General features: G+C 35.1%; 1 protein-coding gene across 1 annotated transcript; it reads left to right on the top strand.

The window, feature by feature from the left end:
• Positions 1 to 11,759: 11,759 nt before the first annotated feature.
• LOC149223521 (respiratory burst oxidase homolog protein A-like) lies at positions 11,760 to 13,203 on the top strand. The gene is made up of 5 exons (XM_089383327.1): positions 11,760 to 12,324; positions 12,411 to 12,548; positions 12,635 to 12,763; positions 12,863 to 12,941; positions 13,054 to 13,203. Exons 1-5 carry the CDS (start codon positions 12,301 to 12,303, stop codon positions 13,161 to 13,163), a joined length of 480 nt encoding a protein of 159 aa, XP_089239453.1. The 5' UTR covers positions 11,760 to 12,300; the 3' UTR covers positions 13,164 to 13,203.
• Positions 13,204 to 22,807: the final 9,604 nt, after the last annotated feature.

Genomic DNA, 22,807 nt, shown 5'->3' with positions numbered 1-22,807 from the left:
GGCATTTCCAACTTTTACAACAACGTTCCTTGCCCCAAATAAACCAAAAATAACATTTACCTTCCCCCAACACTTGCCAACCTAGTCCCGCCCTGCAAGGCCCGAGAAAAACTAGAAGTTGGACTCTGTTATACGCAACAAACCATAATTCCCCAAAGAAAATCCATAAACCACCAATTTTGTCGCGCCTCCGACGCCGCTTCTATCATCGAGCAGGAAACCAGGTGTAGCTCCACCACCAAACCTGAGCACCGAAATGAATTCTCGACTCCTCCCTCATCCCGCCTATCAATTCATCAACACTTCCCCTTCTTGAGGCGCCTTGATTACTCACACCCCCCAGATCGAATGTCCATGTACGCCATTCCCTTCGCTGTATATGGAGAGGTGACTAAGAGGTACGAACCTCTCCATCTGCTCATTTGTCACTCTTCATGAGGCCCGACGACCACATTATTCTTGGTACTCACCCTCATCGGGGAATGCCATAAAAATATTATTAAATATAATATTAATATTATTAAATTTAATAACTTTGGATTAATACAATATTAAATTTAATATAATATTCAAATTATTATATCATAATATATATTAATATATCATGATGTATATTAACTCTAGATATATATATGGAGGGAAGAACAAATATTACATTAGATGCATTGATTTTAGTGTAGATGTTGTTTTCTAATTCTATTTGATTGTTTGCATTAGATGCTTTAGATGTTGTTAATATCAAGGTTGTATATTATTAAAAATAATATTTTTCAAGATATATTCAGTAATATGTAAAGGGACACTATTAAGAAATAAGTAGTTTCCAAATGTTGTTATACCTAGAATTAAAATGAAAAGGATGTGCATAATCAATCCTCCTGCTAAGTGCAAATTAATCCACGACAAGATCGTCTCCCTTCTTCATCACCAACTAATTACTAATATACAATTACATATATGCAAAATATATTCAAAATTACTAATAGAGTAATTGCATACAACAATGTATTTAAAATATTTATAAGAGGAAAATATATATTTATAAACATAAAAACAAATCAAAATATTCTTGACGGAGATGTGATAATTTTTTGGATAAACAAATAATGTAAAGATTTTATAAATCTCGCTACTCATTAAAAAAAAAATCAAAAATATATTATTTATTTACTTTGCAAAATAGACTATAGATAAAAAAAATCATCAAAATATTTTTAAAGGAAATAAATTATTTCAAACATAAACAAAGAAACAAATTATTTCATGAGTAATCTTGACGTAGTAAATTATTAAAACTACTTAGTTTTCAAAATGATCCAAAATGGATCTAACATAGATTTCTAAGTCTAAAAATGTTCCTCACAAAGGAAAATGAAAGTCAGGGGATGTTCCTAGAAATAGTATCATTGCATAAATCTCTTCATTCTGAATCTACTGCAATTTGAATGGACCAAAACAGACTTCGGATGAAGGAGTTATTATAAAATGAAAATTGTCCAATGTCCTTAGAAAATGAGGCAATTTCATTAATCTTCAAACTATATTGAAAATGTTGATTTTTGGTATAGGCTCATGGGCCAATCCACAAATACACATGGCAGGCCAGGATTGGGCCATGTGGCCCTATTTGATTGGTTAAAGACGAAATATCGCATCGCCAAAAAGCCTCTATGTATTATTGGAATTGGCCATGGAGCGATTGCGATTGCGATGATGCGATGAGTCATGGACCGTTGGATCGAGAGTCAGATCAACGATCGTGATTTGATCGGTGGATCGACGATCGACACAGTAAAAAGGAAGACCCCCGGGGCCGTTGTGAAAGCGATATGCGATGCGCCGATATCGACAATCGGCTATTGGTAAATCGCAACAATATAAAGTGTCGTCACATATGTGATAGAGAGACTTGCGATAGCATCGATAAAGCGATTGCGATATGCCGATAAAGCAATTGACGATAGTTGATCGCATCGCAAAAAGGCATGAGAGATGGACCAAGACTCTTGGGCAGTGTGATTGCGATTAGCAATCAAGGCATGGACCCGATGAGGTTTATGAACACGATTGGATAATATTTGAAATCCGGATTTGCAGATTTTCTATATATTCCCATGTATTGATGTTTTTGACCTCCCTCCTGTGTGATTGCGATATTACGACCAAAGGTGGACCCGATGGGATTATAAACATGATTTCATACCGTTTGAGATCCAGCTTGGCGCCCGATAGCAGATTTCTTTTGTATTTCCGTGTATTTGTCAAATTCATGGGTTTTAAGCATTTCTACTGTACGATTGCGATAAGTGATATTAGGACGAACTTGAGAGGATTATAAGTGTGATTGAACTTTATTTGAGTTCCAGTTAAATGCTTCATGATTTGTTTTCGTGAGTTTTCCTGTGTAGTTCTGTTATGAACCAGAAATGTGTTATTTCGTGGATTTCATCTAGAAAGAGGCCGCCGGTTCATTTCCATTTGGAAACAGCCCATCGCACCTGTGCCACGCTATAAGTGGGTGTTTCTGTAACAAGAATGCGTTATACGTAGAGAGCTACAAAGCCACAGAGCCAGATGGCCAGTCGCACAGTCACATAGCCAGAGAGCCAGAGGGCCAATCGAAGAGACACAGAGGCAGAGGAATGATTACACACAGAGGAACGGATGGAAGTCATAGAGCCAGAAGGATGCCTTACAAAAGCGAGAGAGCACAATTGACAGAGAAGTTTTGGGAGTCGCTTGGAGGTCAAGCAAATCTAGAAGCTCATTGCAGAGCCAGAGTCGAGAGCCAGAGCCAAGAGCCAGAGCCAAGAGCCAGCGCCGAGAGCAGAGGCAAAAGCCACCAGAGGTTGGAGGCAGAACAACAAAGAGATCGAAATGATCAAGCTGTTGCTAGTGTCTAATGTGTGCTGAAGACAGAAGAAGGAATTCCAGAGACAGTTAAAAGAATTCTGAGGGAGTTGGTGCAAGCTAGAGCTCAAGATAGATCAGAGCGTTGATTGAAGGAATCTAGTCCAGAGAAGCATAGATCTGTCTGCAGAGTATGGACAGCCAGCGGGATAAGATGGTATTCTAAGCCCATTGGTTCAGTTGTAAACCAATGGAGTTCAGTGTGGAACTTATAAAAGAATTGAAGCCATAATCCCAAAGAGCCTAATTGAGTTGATTAGAGCTCAAGGAGATGTAGCCTAAGATATCAGGGTGAAATCCATATTAAGCTTTCTGTCTTATGGTCTGTTTATTTGCTGCATCTTGTTGCTATGTGTATGATGTTTATTTGCTGCTTTTATTTACTGTTATCTAAGTTTTATTTCAGCATAAGCAAATGAACTCAAAGCACATAAACAATTAAGGACAATCAAAAGCATACACCTATTTCAAGTTCTTTTAATTCCACAAATTATCAATCATAAGCATAGATCTTGGGATTAATAAGCTATGGAGTAGGATAGGTTCTTGTAAGCTTGACAAGAAACCTTTAGTGCCCCATTTCAGATCACAAAAGTTGTGATACCTGCAATTAAATGAAATAGATGTGCAATATCAATTCTCCTACAAACTATTGACAAAATTGTCTCCCTTCTTCCTCACCAACTAATTACTAATAAACAACTATGTACACATATAAAAATATAACACAATAACTGTAACATTCACAAAAATTACCATCCAAATCAAAACACATAAACACACAAACCACTCAAAGCATCCAAACACAGGCATACAAACCGTTAAAGAAAAGCAAGACAAATCAAAATAAAGAAGAGAATGATATGATCATGCCAAGCAAAGAAAACATAATGTAAATTTTGAATTTTAACTCAAACATATACATAATAATGATAATCTAAAAATGTGACTTTGTTTCCCTCAACTGGAACCAACTTAGATCCATCTAACACTGGATCTATCATGCACACAGATGGATCAAATCCCTCGAAGTGCAAACCTTTCCTCAATTTCTACACACCAAAAATAAAGTTTGCACCTAGAGGGATTTGATCCCTCTTAGCGCATGATAGATTCCGTGTTGGATGGATCTAAGCTAGTCGATTAAAAATGTTTGGATGCTCTTAGACTCCAGGGAAAATTTTAAGAACCACCCTAAATTTATATGTATAATAAATGGGCTAATCCCCATGATACATAGGAAAAATGGGAGGCGATTTTATCAATAATATAATATGTATATATAATTTTTTTGGCGAATCTCTCACCAGATTATATTATCTTGTACAGTGATGGAGAATATTTCACTGAATTATAAAATCTTGTAAGATCTTGGCAAATCTTTTACTGAATAATAAAACATTGTGGAGTCTTGGTGAATGTTTTTTTAAAGTATGAAACCATATATGATAATAAGAAACATATTCATTAAACTGTAATATACTAACATACATGTTTGGAAAAAAGAAACATAATTTTCTTCTTTTTACAAACAGTGTTCCAAGTTTCAGTGGTCGTGTTTGTCAAGGTTCTTACAATACACTCTTTCATATCCTTCTATTAGTTTTGATAATATTCCACAACAAAGTTCTTGTAGGTGTTGATATTGACAATGAGTTCTATCAAGGTAGGAGAGATTAATCTTTTCTCTACAACTTTTGTCAAGCTACCACTTTTTTCAAGCTATCAAATTTCTTTCTTATTCCATAGACTCCAACTGCGAGATAAAAAAAAAACACATCAGGTTTGTTTACCCCAACACACCAACAAGGAGCAAGCCCCAACTATCTTATATAAGAAAGTATTAGGTATCCCAAAGGCTTGAGGGGGATCTAATTGAAAGAGGTGACCATTGTGAGAATCCTTCCAATCAATATATGAATATATAAATGTATATTTATTATTATTTTAATTGGAAATCTTCAATTAAATAATAAAACTTAATTACGTCTCTCCCAATTTAAATTGCTTATTAGCATAATTCACTAGCCTCATAGGTATCACATTTTTTAACAGTGTTGTAACATGTAGATTAATTTCGTTTTTGGTGAGCAATCTCCACCTTTTAGGAAAATATGGTGCAGTGGCTCCAACCCCTACAAATCATTAGGACAAACTAAGAATAGCACAGCAGATGAAAGGTTGTACAAACCAGCTTATTTTTCAAACAACTAATCCAACTTCAGTACCTAAACTTTTTCATGAAGATATCACATTGAGAATGTTTGAAAAATGGTGAGAAATCTTCTGCGAGGGTGATGCGGAAATAGTGATAAGGTTTCATTGTTTTGATTTTTTTTTGTTAAATCAAAAAAAGTTAAAAACCAATATTAATGGAGATACTGGTATTTTTTACTAAATTTTGTGAAGTGACTAAATGTAGCTTTAACCATTCACCTTAAGATGTTTTTACAATATAATTTCCTAAGTCTATTTAATATCTTCATTATCATAAAAACCAACCTATTTCCATCTTAACTCCACAACTCACACTCTTAGGGGGATGAAATATATTTATCCCTCTGAGCACTTGGTAGACCCAGAATTAAGATGGATCTAAGATGATAGAATTTCCCCTTTAAATAATCTATGCTCACATGATTACCATGGTATTACCATGGGTCAATACCATGGTTATCATAAACATGGAGCTTAAAAATTACTATTAGTAATGTATAAAAATTAATAAAATTAATAACTGATTTTTATTTTAACCCAGTTAAAATGTTTAACATACATTAAATTACAACATCCATTTTTACTCTTGATCCACCAAGCCCCCAGAGGGATCAAATATTTTTTCACTTTATGCTAGTTTGCATATCACGATATTTGATCCCTCTCGGGGCTTAGTAGATCCAGAGTAAAGATGGATCTATGCCGGTTTAATTCCCACATTTAAATAGGCTACATTCCACGTGAATACCATGGGTCAATACCATGTGCCATTTTTATTTTTATTAATACTACTATTAGGGTTAATAATGTTTTTTTTGCATGGTATTAATAATAATCTAGCCCATGGTATTTGGCCCATAATATTTTGCCCATAGGTTTCACCTAAATATAACACATTTTTTGAGTGTTTGTAAATATAAGGTGACTTATGGAGTAAATATAAAAAAATGTTTTATTTGTTTACCATACATCTAGTTTATTTATATTTTTATTAATTTACCATACCTCTTTTACAAATATGATATTTGGCCCATAGGATTCACTTAAATAAAACCTTTTTTTTGAGCCTTCATAAATAGAAAGAGGGTTATGGACTAAATATAAAAATAGGTTTTATTTATTTACCATACGTCTAGTTTATTTATATTTTTATTTATTTACCATACCTTTTGAGTAAGTATAAAAAAGGTTTTATTTATTTACCATTTGGCCCATAGGATTCACTTAAACAAAACCTATTTTTGAAAATTAGGGCGAATGGAAGGTTGTAACTCCTAATTTAGGGCTAAATTTACCTTTTTTACCCTCTCCCTTAAAATAAGGTGGGCTATTTGAGGTGATTTGTAAAAATGTACTATGATACAAAATATTCACCCACTAAAAATTTAAAACCCCTTAATTTCGCCTAAGGGCGAACATTAGCCCCTAAAAGTTTCCATGTTAGACTCATTGCAGATATTATGATGCCCTATTTTTTCACCCTTTCTCATATAAATTATAAGTATAAATAGGTCAATCATGTATAATTACATTACTGCTCAGCCTAGTTTCACGTATTTTAGATTAACCAAGATAATGGAGCTTCACATATCACGAGATCATGGCAGCTCGTTGGTACAAATAATTGACTATCCATTGTTCGGTATCTATGTATAATTCAATATTCTATTATTTTTGTAATTTCAAGGAGAAATATGAATAAAATAAGGGTGATGGAGATCATATTGTGACAAAGATCATCTCAATAAGAAAATCAACCATGTTCAACCATTGTGAACCATCATCAACCGTGGTCATGCATGGTTAACCATGGTCCAACATCACATTGTAACAAAGATTGTCTTAATATGAAAATCAACCATGATCAACAATCTTCAATCATGGTCAACCATGGTCAAATGTCACATTTTAAGAAAGATTATCTCAAAATGAAAATCAATCATGGTCAATCATTGCCAACCATGGTCCAACGTCACATTGGGTTATGTTAAATTCTTTCCATGACTAGCTACCTTAGTTAACTGGGGGGTCAGAGGGGGGGGGGGGGGGGGGGGTGGGGGGAGGCCACCCCTTTGTTGCGCCGATTGCGCAACGGGGGGGGGGGGGGGAGGCCACCCCTTTGTTGTGCCGATTGCGCAGCGAGGGGGGGGGGGGGGGGGGGGGTCACAAGGGGTTTGAGGAAGGTGGGTTGCCCCCCTCTACGGGGTCTGGGGCAACGCTCTGAGGAGTTTTTCTTTTGGTCTCTATATTGGGTGGGGCGAACCTACCTGTGGTTTTGTGCATGGTTTTCACACATGGTTTTGGACGCGATGGTTTTCGGTCCATTGTATTGGACGCTTCGACATGAATAAATATGTATTGTAACATTGAAAGGAACATAATGAAAAATCAAGCTGGTCGTCCCGGTTTTGGGATCAAGGGGAAAATCTCTGTCTATATGTGTTTTATGTGGTATGCTCTCACATTGTTTATTTTCTGTATTTTAGAATTTGTATGCAGCGAATTTCTGTACGGGGTTAAAACCTACATGGTTAACCATGGTCCAACATCACATTGTAACAAAGATTGTCTTAATATGAAAATCAACCATGATCAACAATATTCAATCATGGTCAACCATGGTCAAATGTCGCATTTTAACAAAGATTATCTCAAAATGAAAATCAATCATGGTCAATCATTGCCAACCATGGTCCAATGTCATATTGTGACAAGTTTTGTCTCAATATGAAAATCAACCATTGTCAACCATGGTCAACCATGGTCAATTATTACAAACCATGGTCTAATGTCGCAGTGTGACAAAGATTGTCTCAATATGAAAATAAACCATGGTCAACCATGGGTAATAATCATCAATATCCATGATCACATTATGATAAAGATTGTCTCATGGTCCAACATCACATTGTCACATCCATTGTCATCAGTGGTCAACCATGGTCCAACGTCGCATTGTGACAAACATTGTCAATTTGAAAATCAACCATGGTCCACCAAGGTCAATCATGGTCAACCATGCTCAACCATGGTCTAACATCAGATTGTAATAAATATTGTCTTAATATGAAAATCAACCATGATCAACCATCTTCAACCATATTCAATCATGCTCAACCATGGTCAAATGTCACATTTTAACAAAGACTATCTCAAAATGAAAATCAATCATGGTCAATCATTGCCAACCATGGTCCAACGTCACATTGTGACAAGTTTTGTCTCAATATGAAAATCAACCTTTGTCAACCACGGTCAATTATTACAAACCATGGTCCAATGCCGCAGTGTGACAAAGATTGTCTCAATATGAAAATCAACCATGGTCAACCATGGGAAATATTCATCAATATCCATGATCGCATTATGATAAAGATTGTCTCATGGTCCAACGTCACATTGTCACATCCATTGTCATCAATGGTCAACCATGTTCCAACGTCGCATTGTGACAAACATTGTCAATTTGAAAATCAACCATGATTCACCAAGGTCAATCATGGTTAACCATGCTCAACCATGGTCTAACATGGTCAACCATGCTCAACCATGGTCTAACATCAGATTGTGACAAAGATTCTCTCAATATGAAAATAAATCTTGGTCAACCATGGTCCAACATCGCATTGTGACAAATATTGTCTCAATATGAAAATCAACCATGGTCAACCAAGTTTTTTTTTAGGGTTTATAATATTTATCTTAGGGTTTATATACCTTGGGTTTACAATATTAATCCTTTGTTTTTTTGAGTTTTTAGTAATAATCCCTTGTTTTTATTATTGCCTTGGGTTTATAATATCAGTCCCTTGGGTTTATTAATATAAGGGTTCATATTCCTAGGGTATAATATTATTGATAGGGTTTATAATATTAATCCTAGAGTTTAATATAAATCTCTTAGGTTTATAATCCATTTGATTTATAATATAAATTCTTTAGGTTTGTGATATTACTCATACGATTTATATTCTTAGAATATAATATTAATCCTAGGGTTTACAATAGTAATCTCGTGGGTTTATTAATTTTAGGGTTTATATTCCAATGGTTTAACATTCATCACAGGGTTTAATGTTATTCCCTTGAGTTTTTAATATTAATCCATTGGGTTTATTAATCCATTGAGTTTATAACATTAATCATAAGGTTCATGATATGATTCTTCGGGTTTAATGTTTATTTTAGGGTTTATAATATTTATCTTAGGGTCTATATCCCTTGGTTTTATAATATTAATCTCCTGGGTTTAATATTAGTCCCTTGGGCTTATAATCCCTTGTCTTTTTTAGTATTAATACCTTGGGTTTATAAAATTAATCATACGGTTTATAAAATGTTTGTAATATTAATCATATGGTTTATATTGCTAGGGTTTAATGTTAATTCTAAAACCTAAGGTTACTCCCTTAGTTTTATAATAATAATCCTAAGGTTTATAATATTAATCATACGGTTTATATTCCTAGAGTTTAATGTTAATCTGAGGATCTGATGTTATTTCCTTGGATTTATAATCCCTCATGTTTTTAATTTTAATTCAATGAGTTTATTAATACCTTGAGTTTAGGATATTAATCTTAGGGTTTAATTTTAACTCCCTAAGTTTATAATCCTTTGGGTTTATTAATCTTAGGGTTTATGTTCCTAAGGTTTAATATTAATCCTAAGGTTTAATGTTATTCCCATGAGTTTAAAATCCATTAAGTTTCTTAATAACATATGTCTATAATGTTATTCCTAAAGTTTATAATATTAATCTTAGAATTTAATGTTTATTTTAGGGTTTAAATCCCTTTAGTTTATAATATTAATTCCTTGTGTTTAATATTATTCCCATCAATTTATAATTGGTTGGTTTATGAGTCCCTTATGTTTATGATATCAATCTCTTTGGTTTATTAATCAAAGGGTTCATATTCCCAAGATAATCCTAGGGTCTAATTTAAATCTCTTGGATTTATAATACAAATTCTTTGGGTTTATTAATCAATTAGTTTAAAATATTAAGTTCATTATGTTATAGTTTAAAATATAACTATTAATATAATATTATATAAAAATATGGTATTATATTAATATATAGTATAATATTAATATAATAACCATAGTATTATTTATATTATTATTAACCATTACAAATATGTATTTAATTTTTAATAACCACTTTTATATTATAAAAGTAATAATTATTAATGTGGTTTATGTAAACTCATAAGCCTATATCCATCACATTTATTATTAATATAGTTATAAATATACTTCATATAAGCATATCCACGTCTATAGAACGTAACATCATCTCTTGAGATGTTCGTGGACGAGCTCACAGGCATGCTAAAACTCGGGTATATCTCGAAAGATGGAGTATTAAAGCCCAGGAAGCTTCAAATTGGGACGTTTGAGACAAAATGGGTACAAATTCTAATTTCTGAAACCATTTTTGTCAGGGAAGTTAATCTGAATATTTATTCATGTTCCGACAATAATTTGGCGTCAATTCTCATCACATTCTAGTTGTTGCCAGAAATTTCATAGAGATCTCCTCGCGAGTACTGTGTTTGCTTATGGAAAGTCGAGGGAGACCGCCACTATACCAGGTCCTACGATCGAAGCCATCCCAGGCGTAGAAACGTACGTGACCTGGGAAAACCATTTTCCTTCTCGACACATTCTTGCGTGGGATCCCACCATTAGTGTTGCCAAACCCAAATACGGCGGAATTCGCCACAATTGTTCACTTGCACTGCAGAGTTCTCCAATCCTCGAGCGATGGGAACTCAATGGCGTGGTTTACAGCTGGATTCAACAAAACCGCGATTCCTATTTCCAACCTCATAGAAAAGTTAATGCGTCTTGACATACGCCCTCGATAGCCCCATATAACGGAGTAGTCTACTTAGGCGATAGAATGGCCCGTTTTTCGTCATTGGCTGGAAAATCGTCCGGCTCCGGCCACCGGCAATCCCTCTGCCCTCCGCCACCCTCCCCTAGCTTCGCCACCCTCCCCTGGCAATCCTGACATTCGCTGACAGAAGATCCGATTGGGGTTGGCAATCCTGACATCATAGAAGATCCGATCGGGGTTGGCAATCCTGACATCCCCTGACAGATCGGGTCCAAGCTGGAGAGTTATTGCCATTGGAAATTCGAAATGAGGAATTGCGCGGGCTGCTCACTCACCTTCCTCCTCGACTCGGCGCCTCCCGCTCTGCAATTCCTCCGCTATGCAATTCCTAAACTCTGCAGCTCGCCAAACTCTGCAGCTCGTCACTGGTTGTTGGTTGCTATTATTTTCGGAGTAGTCTACTTAGGCGGTAGAATGACCCGTTTTCCGTCACCGGCCGGAAAATCGTCTGGCTCCGGCCACCGGCAATCCCTTCGCCCTCCACCACCCTCCCTTAGCTCCGCCACCCTCCTCTGCCACCCTCCCCTGGCAATCCTGACATTCCTGACAGAAGATCCGATCGGGGTTGGCAATCCTGACATCCCCTGACAGATCGGGTCCAAGCTGGAGAGTTATTGCCATTGGAAATTTGAAATGAGGAATTGCACGGGCTGCTCACTCACCTTCACCTTCCTCCTCGACTCGGCGCCTCCCGCTCTGCAATTCCTCCGCTATGCAATTCCTAAACTCTGCAGCTCGCCAAACTCTGCAGCTCGTCACTGGTTGCTGTTATTTTCATTGTAAAACCCTTGAGGACACCGAGTATCCTCAACAATTAAATTGACAGATAGATTTTGGGCACTGACGTGCAGACAAGTGGACTTGACACTGGAACAATCGCCATGGTTTACATGACAATAAACCCCCTGTTTTGAAGAGCCCGCGTTTTGTTGCTGTTATTTTCATTGTACAGGTATGTGAGCCTCCAATGGGTGGGAAAAGTGGCCTGTTGAGAGCAGATTATATGCAAGGAAAAACCAACCCAAGGCAAATGGATCATCAAGCATTATCTATTTTTGTCCAGCAATATGTCAGATAGACATTCAACCTGGTTTTCATAGCTGAACAAATATCATTGCTTGTGTAACAGATTTCCGAGGTTGCTAATCGATGGGCCTTATGGAGCACCAGCACAAGACTACAAAAAGTATGATGTCTTGCTTCTTGTTGGTCTAGGAATCGGAGCCACTCCATTTATCAGCATTCTCAAAGACATTGTCAACCATATGAAAGTATCTGAGGAAGAAGGCGTAAGTTTCTTTAAAAGTTTTCATTTTCGTTTTGATCCCCGAGCTTAAATCTTTGATTTTCTCCTCTAAATGGTTAGCATTTGCAGAGCATTGCAAATGTAGGGAAGCGTGAGAAAAAACCTTTCAATACAGTTCGTGCATTTTTCTACTGGGTTACTAAAGAGGAAGGATCATTTGATTGGTTCAAGGGAGTCATGAATGAAGTGGCAGAAATTGATCAAAAGGTACACACCTTCAAGTCTTTACTTCTGTTATACACGCCCTTGCGATTCAATGATGTTGATTGAAGCAAGGAATGAATCACTGTCAGGGCATAATTGAGTTGCACAACTATTGCACAAGTGTTTATGAAGAGGGTGATGCTCGATCAGCATTGATCGCTATGTTGCAGGCACTAAATCATGCCAAACATGGTGTAGATATTGTATCGGGCACCAGGGTAAGTCAATCACATTACAACATTCAAGATTTACATGTTCATGTGAATGAAGAATTTTTGTCAATGCTTATGGGAATTTGATTCAATTAATCTACACAGGTTTGCACACACTTTGCCAAGCCTAATTGGAGAAACGTCTTCAAGAGTATTGCTCTCAAGCACAAAGACTCCAGAGTGGGTATGATTTTCTCCAACCTAACCTTGTGTCAATGATCTGATGGCTGTTCTGTGACAGATTGTCAACTAATCCTTTGAAACCTCACTTCTTTCTCTACTTGATCTGCACTCAGGGGTTTTCTACTGTGGTCCTGCTGCTCTTATTGACGATTTGAGGCAGCTTTCATTGGATTTCACACGCAAAACTTCCACCAGATTTGACTTTCACAAGGAAAACTTTTGATGCCCAAGCGGTTCAATTGTTTGTGTGTTATTAACTTATTTGTGCATTCATGTTATAAACACCCCAAGAGGCAGGGAATCGAAGAGTCTATCTCTTACTTGCCCAGAAGTTATAGCCACTGTCTGAAGAGAAAAAATGGGTCTCTTTTGACAGTTGTTTTCTTTGTATATTAGAACATGAATTTCAGAGCCATACAACAAAGAACATAGAGGATGAATCAATTTTTTCTTCCTTCCTCTGCAATAAAATATCTTTTGATTGATGTTCAGAGTATTCCTTGATTTGCGTTTAAACTATGGTACATCTAAATTTTGCAGATTGGATTCAAATCCTTTTACTGACCTCTCTTGTTGTTTCTCAGAACTTTCCAAACTCTTGAGATCCTTTTGTACTTCGTGTTGTGATCGTTATTTTTGTGATGCCTTCTTAATTGCAAGTTTATTAGGATTTTGTTTCACGTTAATAGAGTATGACTTTCTCCAATGCATGTAGCCTCTCTTTTCCATTCTCCAGTGAAGATTAGCACACTTCATTATCCAGTTGGGATTACTGAACTCTGGTATTTAGTTGCTTATGTAGTAATATGACCCCGTTACTATGTGTCCACAGCTTGTTTGATATCAGAGAAAACTTCGAATATCATCTTACTTTCAATCTTAGTAGGTAATTCTCTGTTTATATCAGAGAAAACTTTGAATATCATCTTACTTTCAATCTTAGTAGGTAATTCTCTGTTTATGTACTGTGATAATTAATCAACTTTATGTCACTACATACATGTCACTAAATTGGTACCATTTGAATCTTAACTTGTCATAATCTAAAATTAATTGAAGGCATGCATGCACCCTCTACCAAACAAGAACATATATATTTGTCTAACTATGTGCTCATTTAGACTTCTCCACAATGCACATGTATGTAGTGACATAAAGTTGATTAATTATCACAGTACATAAACAGAGAATTACCTACTAAGATTGAAAGTAAGATGATATTCAAAGTTTTCTCTGATCTCAAACAAGCTGTGGACACATAGTAACGGGGTCATATTACTACATAAGCAACTAAATACCAGAGTTCAGTAATCCCAACTGGATAATGAAGTGTGCTAATCTTCACTGGAGAATGGAAAAGAGAGGCTACATACATTGGAGAAAGTCATACTCTATTAACGTGAAACAAAATCCTAATAAACTTGCAATTAAGAAGGCATCACAAAAATAACGATCACAACACGAAGTACAAAAGGATCTCAAGAGTTTGGAAAGTTCTGAGAAACAACAAGAGAGGTCAGTAAAAGGATTTGAATCCAATCTGCAAAAATTTAGATGTACCATAGTTTAAACGCAAATCAAGGAATACTCTGAACATCAATCAAAAGATATTTTATTGCAGATGAAGGAAGAAAAAATTGATTCATCCTCTATGTTCTTTGTTGTATGGCTCTGAAATTCATGTTCTAATATACAAAGAAAACAACTGTCAAAAGAGACCCATTTTTTCTCTTCAGACAGTGGCTATAACTTCTGGGCAAGTAAGGGATAGACTCTTCGATTCCCTGCCTCTTGGGGTGTTAATAACATGAATGCACAAATAAGTTAATAACACACAAACAATTGAACCGCTTGGGAATCAGAAGTTTTCCTTGTGAAAGTCAAATCTGGTGGAAGTTTTGCGTGTGAAATCCAATGAAAGCTGCCTCAAATCGTCAATAAGAGCAGCAGGACCACAGTAGAAAACCCCTGAGTGCAGATCAAGTAGAGAAAGAAGTGAGGTTTCAAAGGATTAGTTGACAATCTGTCACAGAACAGCCATCAGATCATTGACACAAGGTTAGGTTGGAGAAAATCATACCCACTTTGGAGTTTTGTGCTTGAGAGCAATACTCTTGAAAACGTTTCTCCAATTAGGCTTGGCAAAGTGTGTGCAAATCTGTGTAGATTAATTGAATCAAATTCCCATAAGCATTGACAAAAATTCTTCATTCACATGAACATGTAAATCTTGAATGTTGTAATGTGATTGAATTACCCTGGTGCCCGATACAATATCTACACCATGTTTGGCATGATTTAGTGCCTGCAACATAGCGATCAATGCTGATCGAGCATCACCCTCTTCATAAACACTTGTGCAATAGTTGTGCAACTCAATTATGCACGAACTGTATTGAAAGGTTTTTTCTCACGGTTCCCTACATTTGCAATGCTCTGCAAATGCTAACCATTTAGAGGAGAAAATCAAAGATTTAAGCTCGGGGATCAAAACGAAAATGAAAACTTTTAAAGAAACTTACGCCTTCTTCCTCAGATACTTTCATATGGTTGACAATGTCTTTGAGAATGCTGATAAATGGAGTGGCTCCGATTCCTAGACCAACAAGAAACAAGACATCATACTTTTTGAAGTCTTGTGCTGGTGCTCCATAAGGCCCATCGATTAGCAACCTCGGAAATCTGTTACACAAAGCAATGATATTTGTTCAGCTATGAAAACCAGGTTGAATGTCTATCTGACATATTGCTGGACAAAAATAGATAATGCTTGATGATCCATTTGCCTTGGGTTGGTTTTTCCTTGCATATAATCTGCTCTCAACAGGCCACTTTTCCCACCCATTGGAGGCTCACATATCTGTACAATGAAAATAACAACAACAAAACGCGGGCTCTTTAAAACAGGGGGTTTATTGTCATGTAAACCATGGCAATTGTTCCAGTGTCAAGTCCATTTGTCTGCACGTCAGCGCCCAAAATCTATCTGTCAATTTAATTGTTGAGGATACTCGTGTCCTCAAGAGTTTTACAATGAAAATAATGGAGTAGTCTACCTAGGCTGTAGAATGGCTTGTTTTCTGGCACCGGCCGGAAAAATGCTGCTGAAGTCGGAAAACTGGTGAGAATTTGCAATCCGGAGCCTCTGCCGCTTTGTATCTTTTCAATGTACTTCGCACTCTGTATCCGTACCTTCTCTCACGATTCCACCTAAACGCAATATCGCTTGTTTCGAAATTTGAATTTTGAACCCAAGCGCGCCACATGAACACCTGGCAGCAGGGTTTTTAGCAATATGCTTCTTCCTTTTCGAGCTAGCCCATAAGCACAGGGTGAAGACATTTGATGTTTCGGGTTTAATTGCAGAAGCTGGGTTTTTAGCAATATGCTTCTTCCTTTTCGAGCTAGCCCATAAGCACAGGGTGAAGACATTTGATGTTTCGGGTTTAATTGCAGAAGCTTGGGCAGGATTTTTCATGATAGCAAACAATTGCAAATTCAAGTATGGCCTAGATTTCAGTCTACATTGCGGCCCCGTCCACCACTGGCTTCCAGCGTCTCCCGCTCAGTACTCAACGACCCTGCTAAAGACTATTGAAGAGGCCAATACTACATAATCTTCCGAGCAGAGAATATCATGGACTCTGGAGTTAGTTTTATGATGGGGAGCTTGGTTTGCTGCTTCTGTCCCTTGGTGATGAGTCAATGGTGGCGAGCTGCAGAAGGCGGGATAGAGTTTCTGCGCGGAGGTAATTGGTGAACTGCAGAGCGGGGATGGAGTTTCTGCGGGAGTCGAGCTGGTGAGGGGCTTATGATGGGGAGCTTGGTTTGCTGCTTCTGTCCCTTGGTGATGAGTCAATGGTGGCGAGCTGCAGAAGGCGGGATAGAGTTTCTGCGCGGAGGTAATTGGTGAACTGCAGAGCGGGGATGGAGTTTCTGCGGGAGTCGAGCTGGTGAGGGGCACTGCAGAGCGCGCGGTTTGATCCAAATTCAAAAAGAAAGGATCACAGAATCTGCGGGACTCCGAAAATCTGTCAGACGAGATTTCATTGGTAATTAATGTGGAACGGTCCCCGAGGGTGGTGGAGGAATTGTCCATGGTCGGAGTTGGACGTTTTTCTGACCGGGCAATTCTTTTGCCTGGTTAGACTACTCCTTAATTTTAAGGGTTTACAGAAAGAGAATATCCAAGATGGGTAGATCTCTTTGCTACTCAAAAGAAGCGCTCAACTCAAATCACATTGAGTATATTATCCTGCTATGGTGTGCGGCTCAAGGAGTAGACTCCCCTTATCCTCGAGTTTCGGCTCTTGCCAAAATTATAATAAATTAGTACATCTGCGTGCAGGTTGTTGGATGTACTCTTCGCGTTATAGTGGCAGCTACGAGAATTGATCTTCGCGTTATAGTGACAGCTACAAGAATTAATTTTAAGTCTTCTCTAGATTAGGTCTGGCAATTACCTATTCACCATACCTAAAAAAAACGTTGCACTCCCAAGAAAATATGATTCTGCGTTAATAGATCTCACGGCTCTATTGCATGGAGAAATCTTCCAATAAAATAAAAGCAGGTGAATCTCAACAGATTAATGGCAATATAAATATTTACTGATAAACTAACAATACGGAGAGAATATGTTTTGCAGGTCTCAAGCAGTTTGAATAAAATTGCATATTACTTTGGGTGCACTGTATTCGTCCAACATTAAACGCAGAAACATTTTCCCCATTTAGGAGGAGCTCATTATTCGGCTATATCGTCACCGCTTCAAAACATGTAATATGCCAGAAATTACATGTAATATGTAAACGGTTCCATTCCTGTAAATGACTTTGAGCACATCAACTTTGGTATGACAGATGCCAATTTTGTTGAAACAGAAACGGAACAACGGTCTTATAATTTTACAAGAAATGTAGCCACAATAGATGAAATTTTCATTGACGTCGGCGACCTCGACTAAAATGAGATACGTGCGGCTCAGAGGAGGTTCCATGAAGGGATTTTTTTGCCCTTGAACAATTCGTATGAGATACATTAAGTTGATAAAATTAAAATATATTTTGCACCCAGTTTAAAACTTCCAAAACTTGAATCATTATTTATGTTTTGAGTGTAGGGTCGTTTGCGACTGGAAAAAAATGTCCAAATTTTCACCGTTCAATTATTTGCTATGGTTCATGATTGTGCCTTTAACCTGGTTGATATTTGTGCTAAAATGTTAACATATATTCTGAATGTATATTTTAAAATTAATGTGCAATTATTTAAAAATGCATTTATTTTTAACTATCATGCTTTTAACTCTATTGATTTTAACCTTATTGATTTTTGTGTACGAAGATTAACTTTGTGAGTGGAGCTGTTACGATTAAGTAGATTTTTAAACTATTTTTATATGTTTTATATATTAAGTTCAAAATCAATAGAAAAAAAAGGTTGGCATATCAATATAAATAGAAGTAAGTTGGCATTTTATTTTTAGTTATCATGCTTTTAATCTTATTGGTGTAAGGAGATTAACTTTGTGAATGGAGCTGTTAGGATTAGGTATATTCTTTTAATTATTTTTATATGTTTTATATATTAAATTCAAAATCAATAGAAAAAAAGTTGCCCTATCAATTTAAATAGAAGTAAGTTGGTATATTAAGAAGGGTTTATTAATTAATAGTAATCAATCATAATTTGTTATAGTTTATTTTTTATTAGTTGTAGTTAATTATGGTTAATGGTTATTAAGTATAGTTTGATCATATTTGATCATAATTTATTATAGTTTATTAATCTTACTTACATTATTAAAGTGGTTGATTTACATTTTACTTTTTATATGGCAATTTACATATAAAAAATGAAATTTGTGAAAGTATATCAGCCACTTTATTAATGTGGTTGTGCTAGTTGGTATTTTGTGTAAAAAAATATTATGAATGAATATGTTTAAAATTAAAGTACTACATTTGAAAAAACATATAACATTTTTTTTATCATTTTATGTCTTTTTGATACCATATCTTTAACCTTATTGATTTTATTAAAAAATTGACTTTGTGAGTAACATAAATACTATTAGGTATAACTTATATATATTAAGTACAAAATTAATAGGATAGGAGTTGACATACTAATTTGGATATACTACTAGCTCAACTATATAAATTAAATCGTGGATATAGACATCAATCTATAATAAGCATCATAACACTTACTTCATGATACATCTCACATTGTTAAAATAAAATAAATCATCATAAAACCTAACTAAATTATAACTTTATTATTATTATTATTATTAATTATAAAATGAATTAATATGTAAGTTAAACATATAGATTTAAAAAAAACATAGAACAATATTCTTTATCATGGAGATTTACCTCCACTTTACCATGGATATTTTTAATTTGTAAATAAACTTTGTTACAATATCATGGCTTAATACCACATGCCTAAAAAACCATAACTCACTCCACATGACACTTGTGCATATGACATTTTGTTTTAATTAATCAATTTAATTAGAAGAGTGAAAATAACATAACTACTTTGGAGATAAATTTCAAAAATTAATTCGTGTATACTACTATAAATATTCATGAATATTCTATGGAGATTAAATCTCTACCATTCACACCTAATGATTATTGATAATTAAATTAAAATTCTGAAAGCCTTATTCCAAAATAAACATGTCTATAGGTGTAATTAATGCTTATAAAGTATGAAGTATGTATATTATAAATTCAAATATTTTTTTAAAAATATTTTTTAGTTAATATTTTAATATTATAGGAAAAATATTTACAATAATATTGATAATGATTTTCTCTTATAATGTTGTACTTTTTATTATTATTATTATAGTTTAGTTTTTTATTTAATTATAGTTTATTTGTTTATATAGATTATGTAGTTAACTTTTTAGAATGTTTTTGAATAAAAAATAATATAAAAAACTTGTAACTTTTTATTATAGATATGCTTATTTATATTGTGTGCATGAACACTACACTAATCCATATAACATTACCACAACCCCTTATTATATAAAATGGCTTCAAGTCTTTGTGTTGGTGAGCCTTCCTCAAACAAATTCCTTGTGCCAATAACAAGCATTGTCAACATACATAAACAAAAACAAGATTAAAGTGAACTTTTATGTCATAATAATTGTTTTTTTTAAATACAAGAATCTTGTCAAAATATTTAACTAAGAATAAAATTACATAAACATAAACAAGGTTAAAGTGAACTTTTATGTTATCATAACTATTTTTTTTTGAAAATACAAGGATCTTGTCAAAATATTTCTTGCTAAATTAGAAACGAAGAATACAATAGTGTTCACTAAAATTAAAATTGAAAAATGAAAATTGATATAAAAAAGAATATATGGAAAATCATTAGCAAAAACATATATTATTTAGATATAAAAGTTGAGAATAACATAGATACCTATTTGATGAGAAGTTTTTAGAATTCTTGATTTTTTAGATGAAATACCATATTTATTGGTTTTTTTTACCTTTGTGTTTGCTTAACAAGTGGTACTCCAAAACCATCAATTTTTCAAGGTATATTTTTGACATTTAGAATATTCTTAGTGATAATGTATCAACAATTTTTTTTTCAAATGTTGTTTTTCCAAAATTTCACAAGTTTTGAAAATATTTATTGTTTAATGATGTATTTTCTTATTTTCAAGGTGAGTTGTTTTAGAATGTAAGGCTTCTAAATTATCCACATTGGTAGCCATAGTCTTGACATTTCAAATCCATATCAAGCTTCATCATTAAGAGAGTTAAAGAATAAGATAATGGATTTGATAAATAAATAAGGAAAATGTATCATTGGAATGGAAGATACTTACATTTACTAAGTAAACCAAGAAATTATAAAATACTAAAAAGAGTTGTCTCGTTAATAATAAAATGACAATGTTAAAATTATCATTAAAACTAAAGTTATGAGACTTTACTAAAGATATAATTAAAGAATTATTAATGTATTAAATGATATATTATATGTTGCATTAATAGTAAATATTATGTTATATCCTTTAATATGTTAGTAAATATATTATTATATCATTTATTGTGTTATTTTTTATGGGTATATTATATTAGGTGATGGTGAAAATTTTAAGAATGAAATACCCGAGGGATATGTTTGGAGACTTCTAATGAAGGTAATGGGTCATCCTAGGGTTTTTGCATCATTTATTTTCTAGGTATTTAAACTCTAGAGTTTTGGCCTACTCTATCATCAAAGTCATGGCTCACAATCTAGACACAATAGTTAATGGGATTTATTATTCATCTTTTAGATGCATAATTAGTTGGTTAAAATCTAGAGAAACACGTAAGATTTTAAGGAGGACCTAGTCTATTAGGTGATGCCTTGAATTCCTAGACATATAGTGACAAATGGTAAGCCAATGATCAAGCTAGACATTTTATTGATTAATGATAGAGATCATGAGATAAGGTCATATCACTCCAAGCATAAAGGCAATGAAACATGGATTTATGTACTGCAAGTGCTTGAGCCTTTGATATCCTTAATTTTGAGTATAGATCATATTGTGAAATTTAAAGTCCTTAACTCTAGTAATGATCCATTATTTTTTTGCTTATAGATGCATCATAATTACATGTAACAAAGCACTTAAAAACCATAGAAACATACACATATAAAATGAAGATAAAAATACATAATCACGCATGAGATCAAGACATAGATATTTGATTACGGAGGTCATCCAATTTGGACTACATCTCCAAGCCCTGCTCAATACTAGGAAGGCCTTCATTCATTAAATGACATGAAAAGAGAAGAAGTACAAGCATATTTTACATAAACACCCTAATACCTCCAATATGGAATATATATGACAAATGAAGAGGCCAACTCTAGAAATATACAACACCACTGACTTCCTGGTGAAAAATCGTGCAGAATCCTCTATTCGAACACCCAATTCAAAGAAATGAAGCTTTTGCATCCTCTCAGAACCTTCCGATCTCTGAGGTAAGGTTCCGACCACCTGCCAGGAGAAAGTGCCATTTCTCTGCTTTGTAAATCTACTACTCTCTGTTTCCCTCTTTTTATCGCTGTGCGAATAACACACTTTATATTCTGTTGAGAAGATTCCTTCATAAATTGGGCAGTGTCAACAAAGGACAAGTTTAACAAGCGGTTCGTTTCAACAATCGACATATTAGTCTGAAGACAGCTCGTGGTTGTTTTAAACAGAGGGTCTCGAGCCTGGAATAATATGCAGGTAACAAGCCTGTCGAACAAGGAAAAAACTCCATCAAAAATAGTTCAGATACTATTTTGCATTGAATCCATTAAACCGACGGAATAATATAAATAATTGGTGCTTTACTCCTTAATCGACAGAATAATATAGAGAATCAACGTATCTCCCAGAACTCGACGACTTTATCATCGACGACCATAGTTTATCAACACCACAAATCACAATCGGAGAACCAGGGGTGATTCTACATAACAATCGCTGCACTATGCGATTGGCGATGTGGGAACCAACAGACTCGATGCAACTATGAACTACAACCCATAACCGTATCACATCTGGGATCCATCGCAATTCACAACTAGCGGAGCCAGGGGGTAACATATATACAGGACTATGTGTTGTGCGATATCAAAATTGCAACCCTGACTACCGGGGGTTGATTCTGTAACTGATGTTCCTTGCGATCTGTGATTGCAATTATCGCATCGCAACGTGGTATGCTCGGGGCCAATTTCTTTAACATTGTGTTGCCTCTGGTCTGCGATTGTGTTATCGCAGGCACAACCCGGTAGTGCTGGGGACCTATTTCTTTAACC

This window comes from Pinus tabuliformis, chromosome Q (genome assembly GCF_031772625.1).
Source record: "Pinus tabuliformis cultivar Carrire ecotype Pingquan chromosome Q, CPIR1, whole genome shotgun sequence".
Taxonomy (NCBI): domain Eukaryota; kingdom Viridiplantae; phylum Streptophyta; class Pinopsida; order Pinales; family Pinaceae; genus Pinus; species Pinus tabuliformis.
Note: the sequence above shows the minus strand (reverse complement) of the source record. Positions and strands in the feature narration are given on the sequence as shown.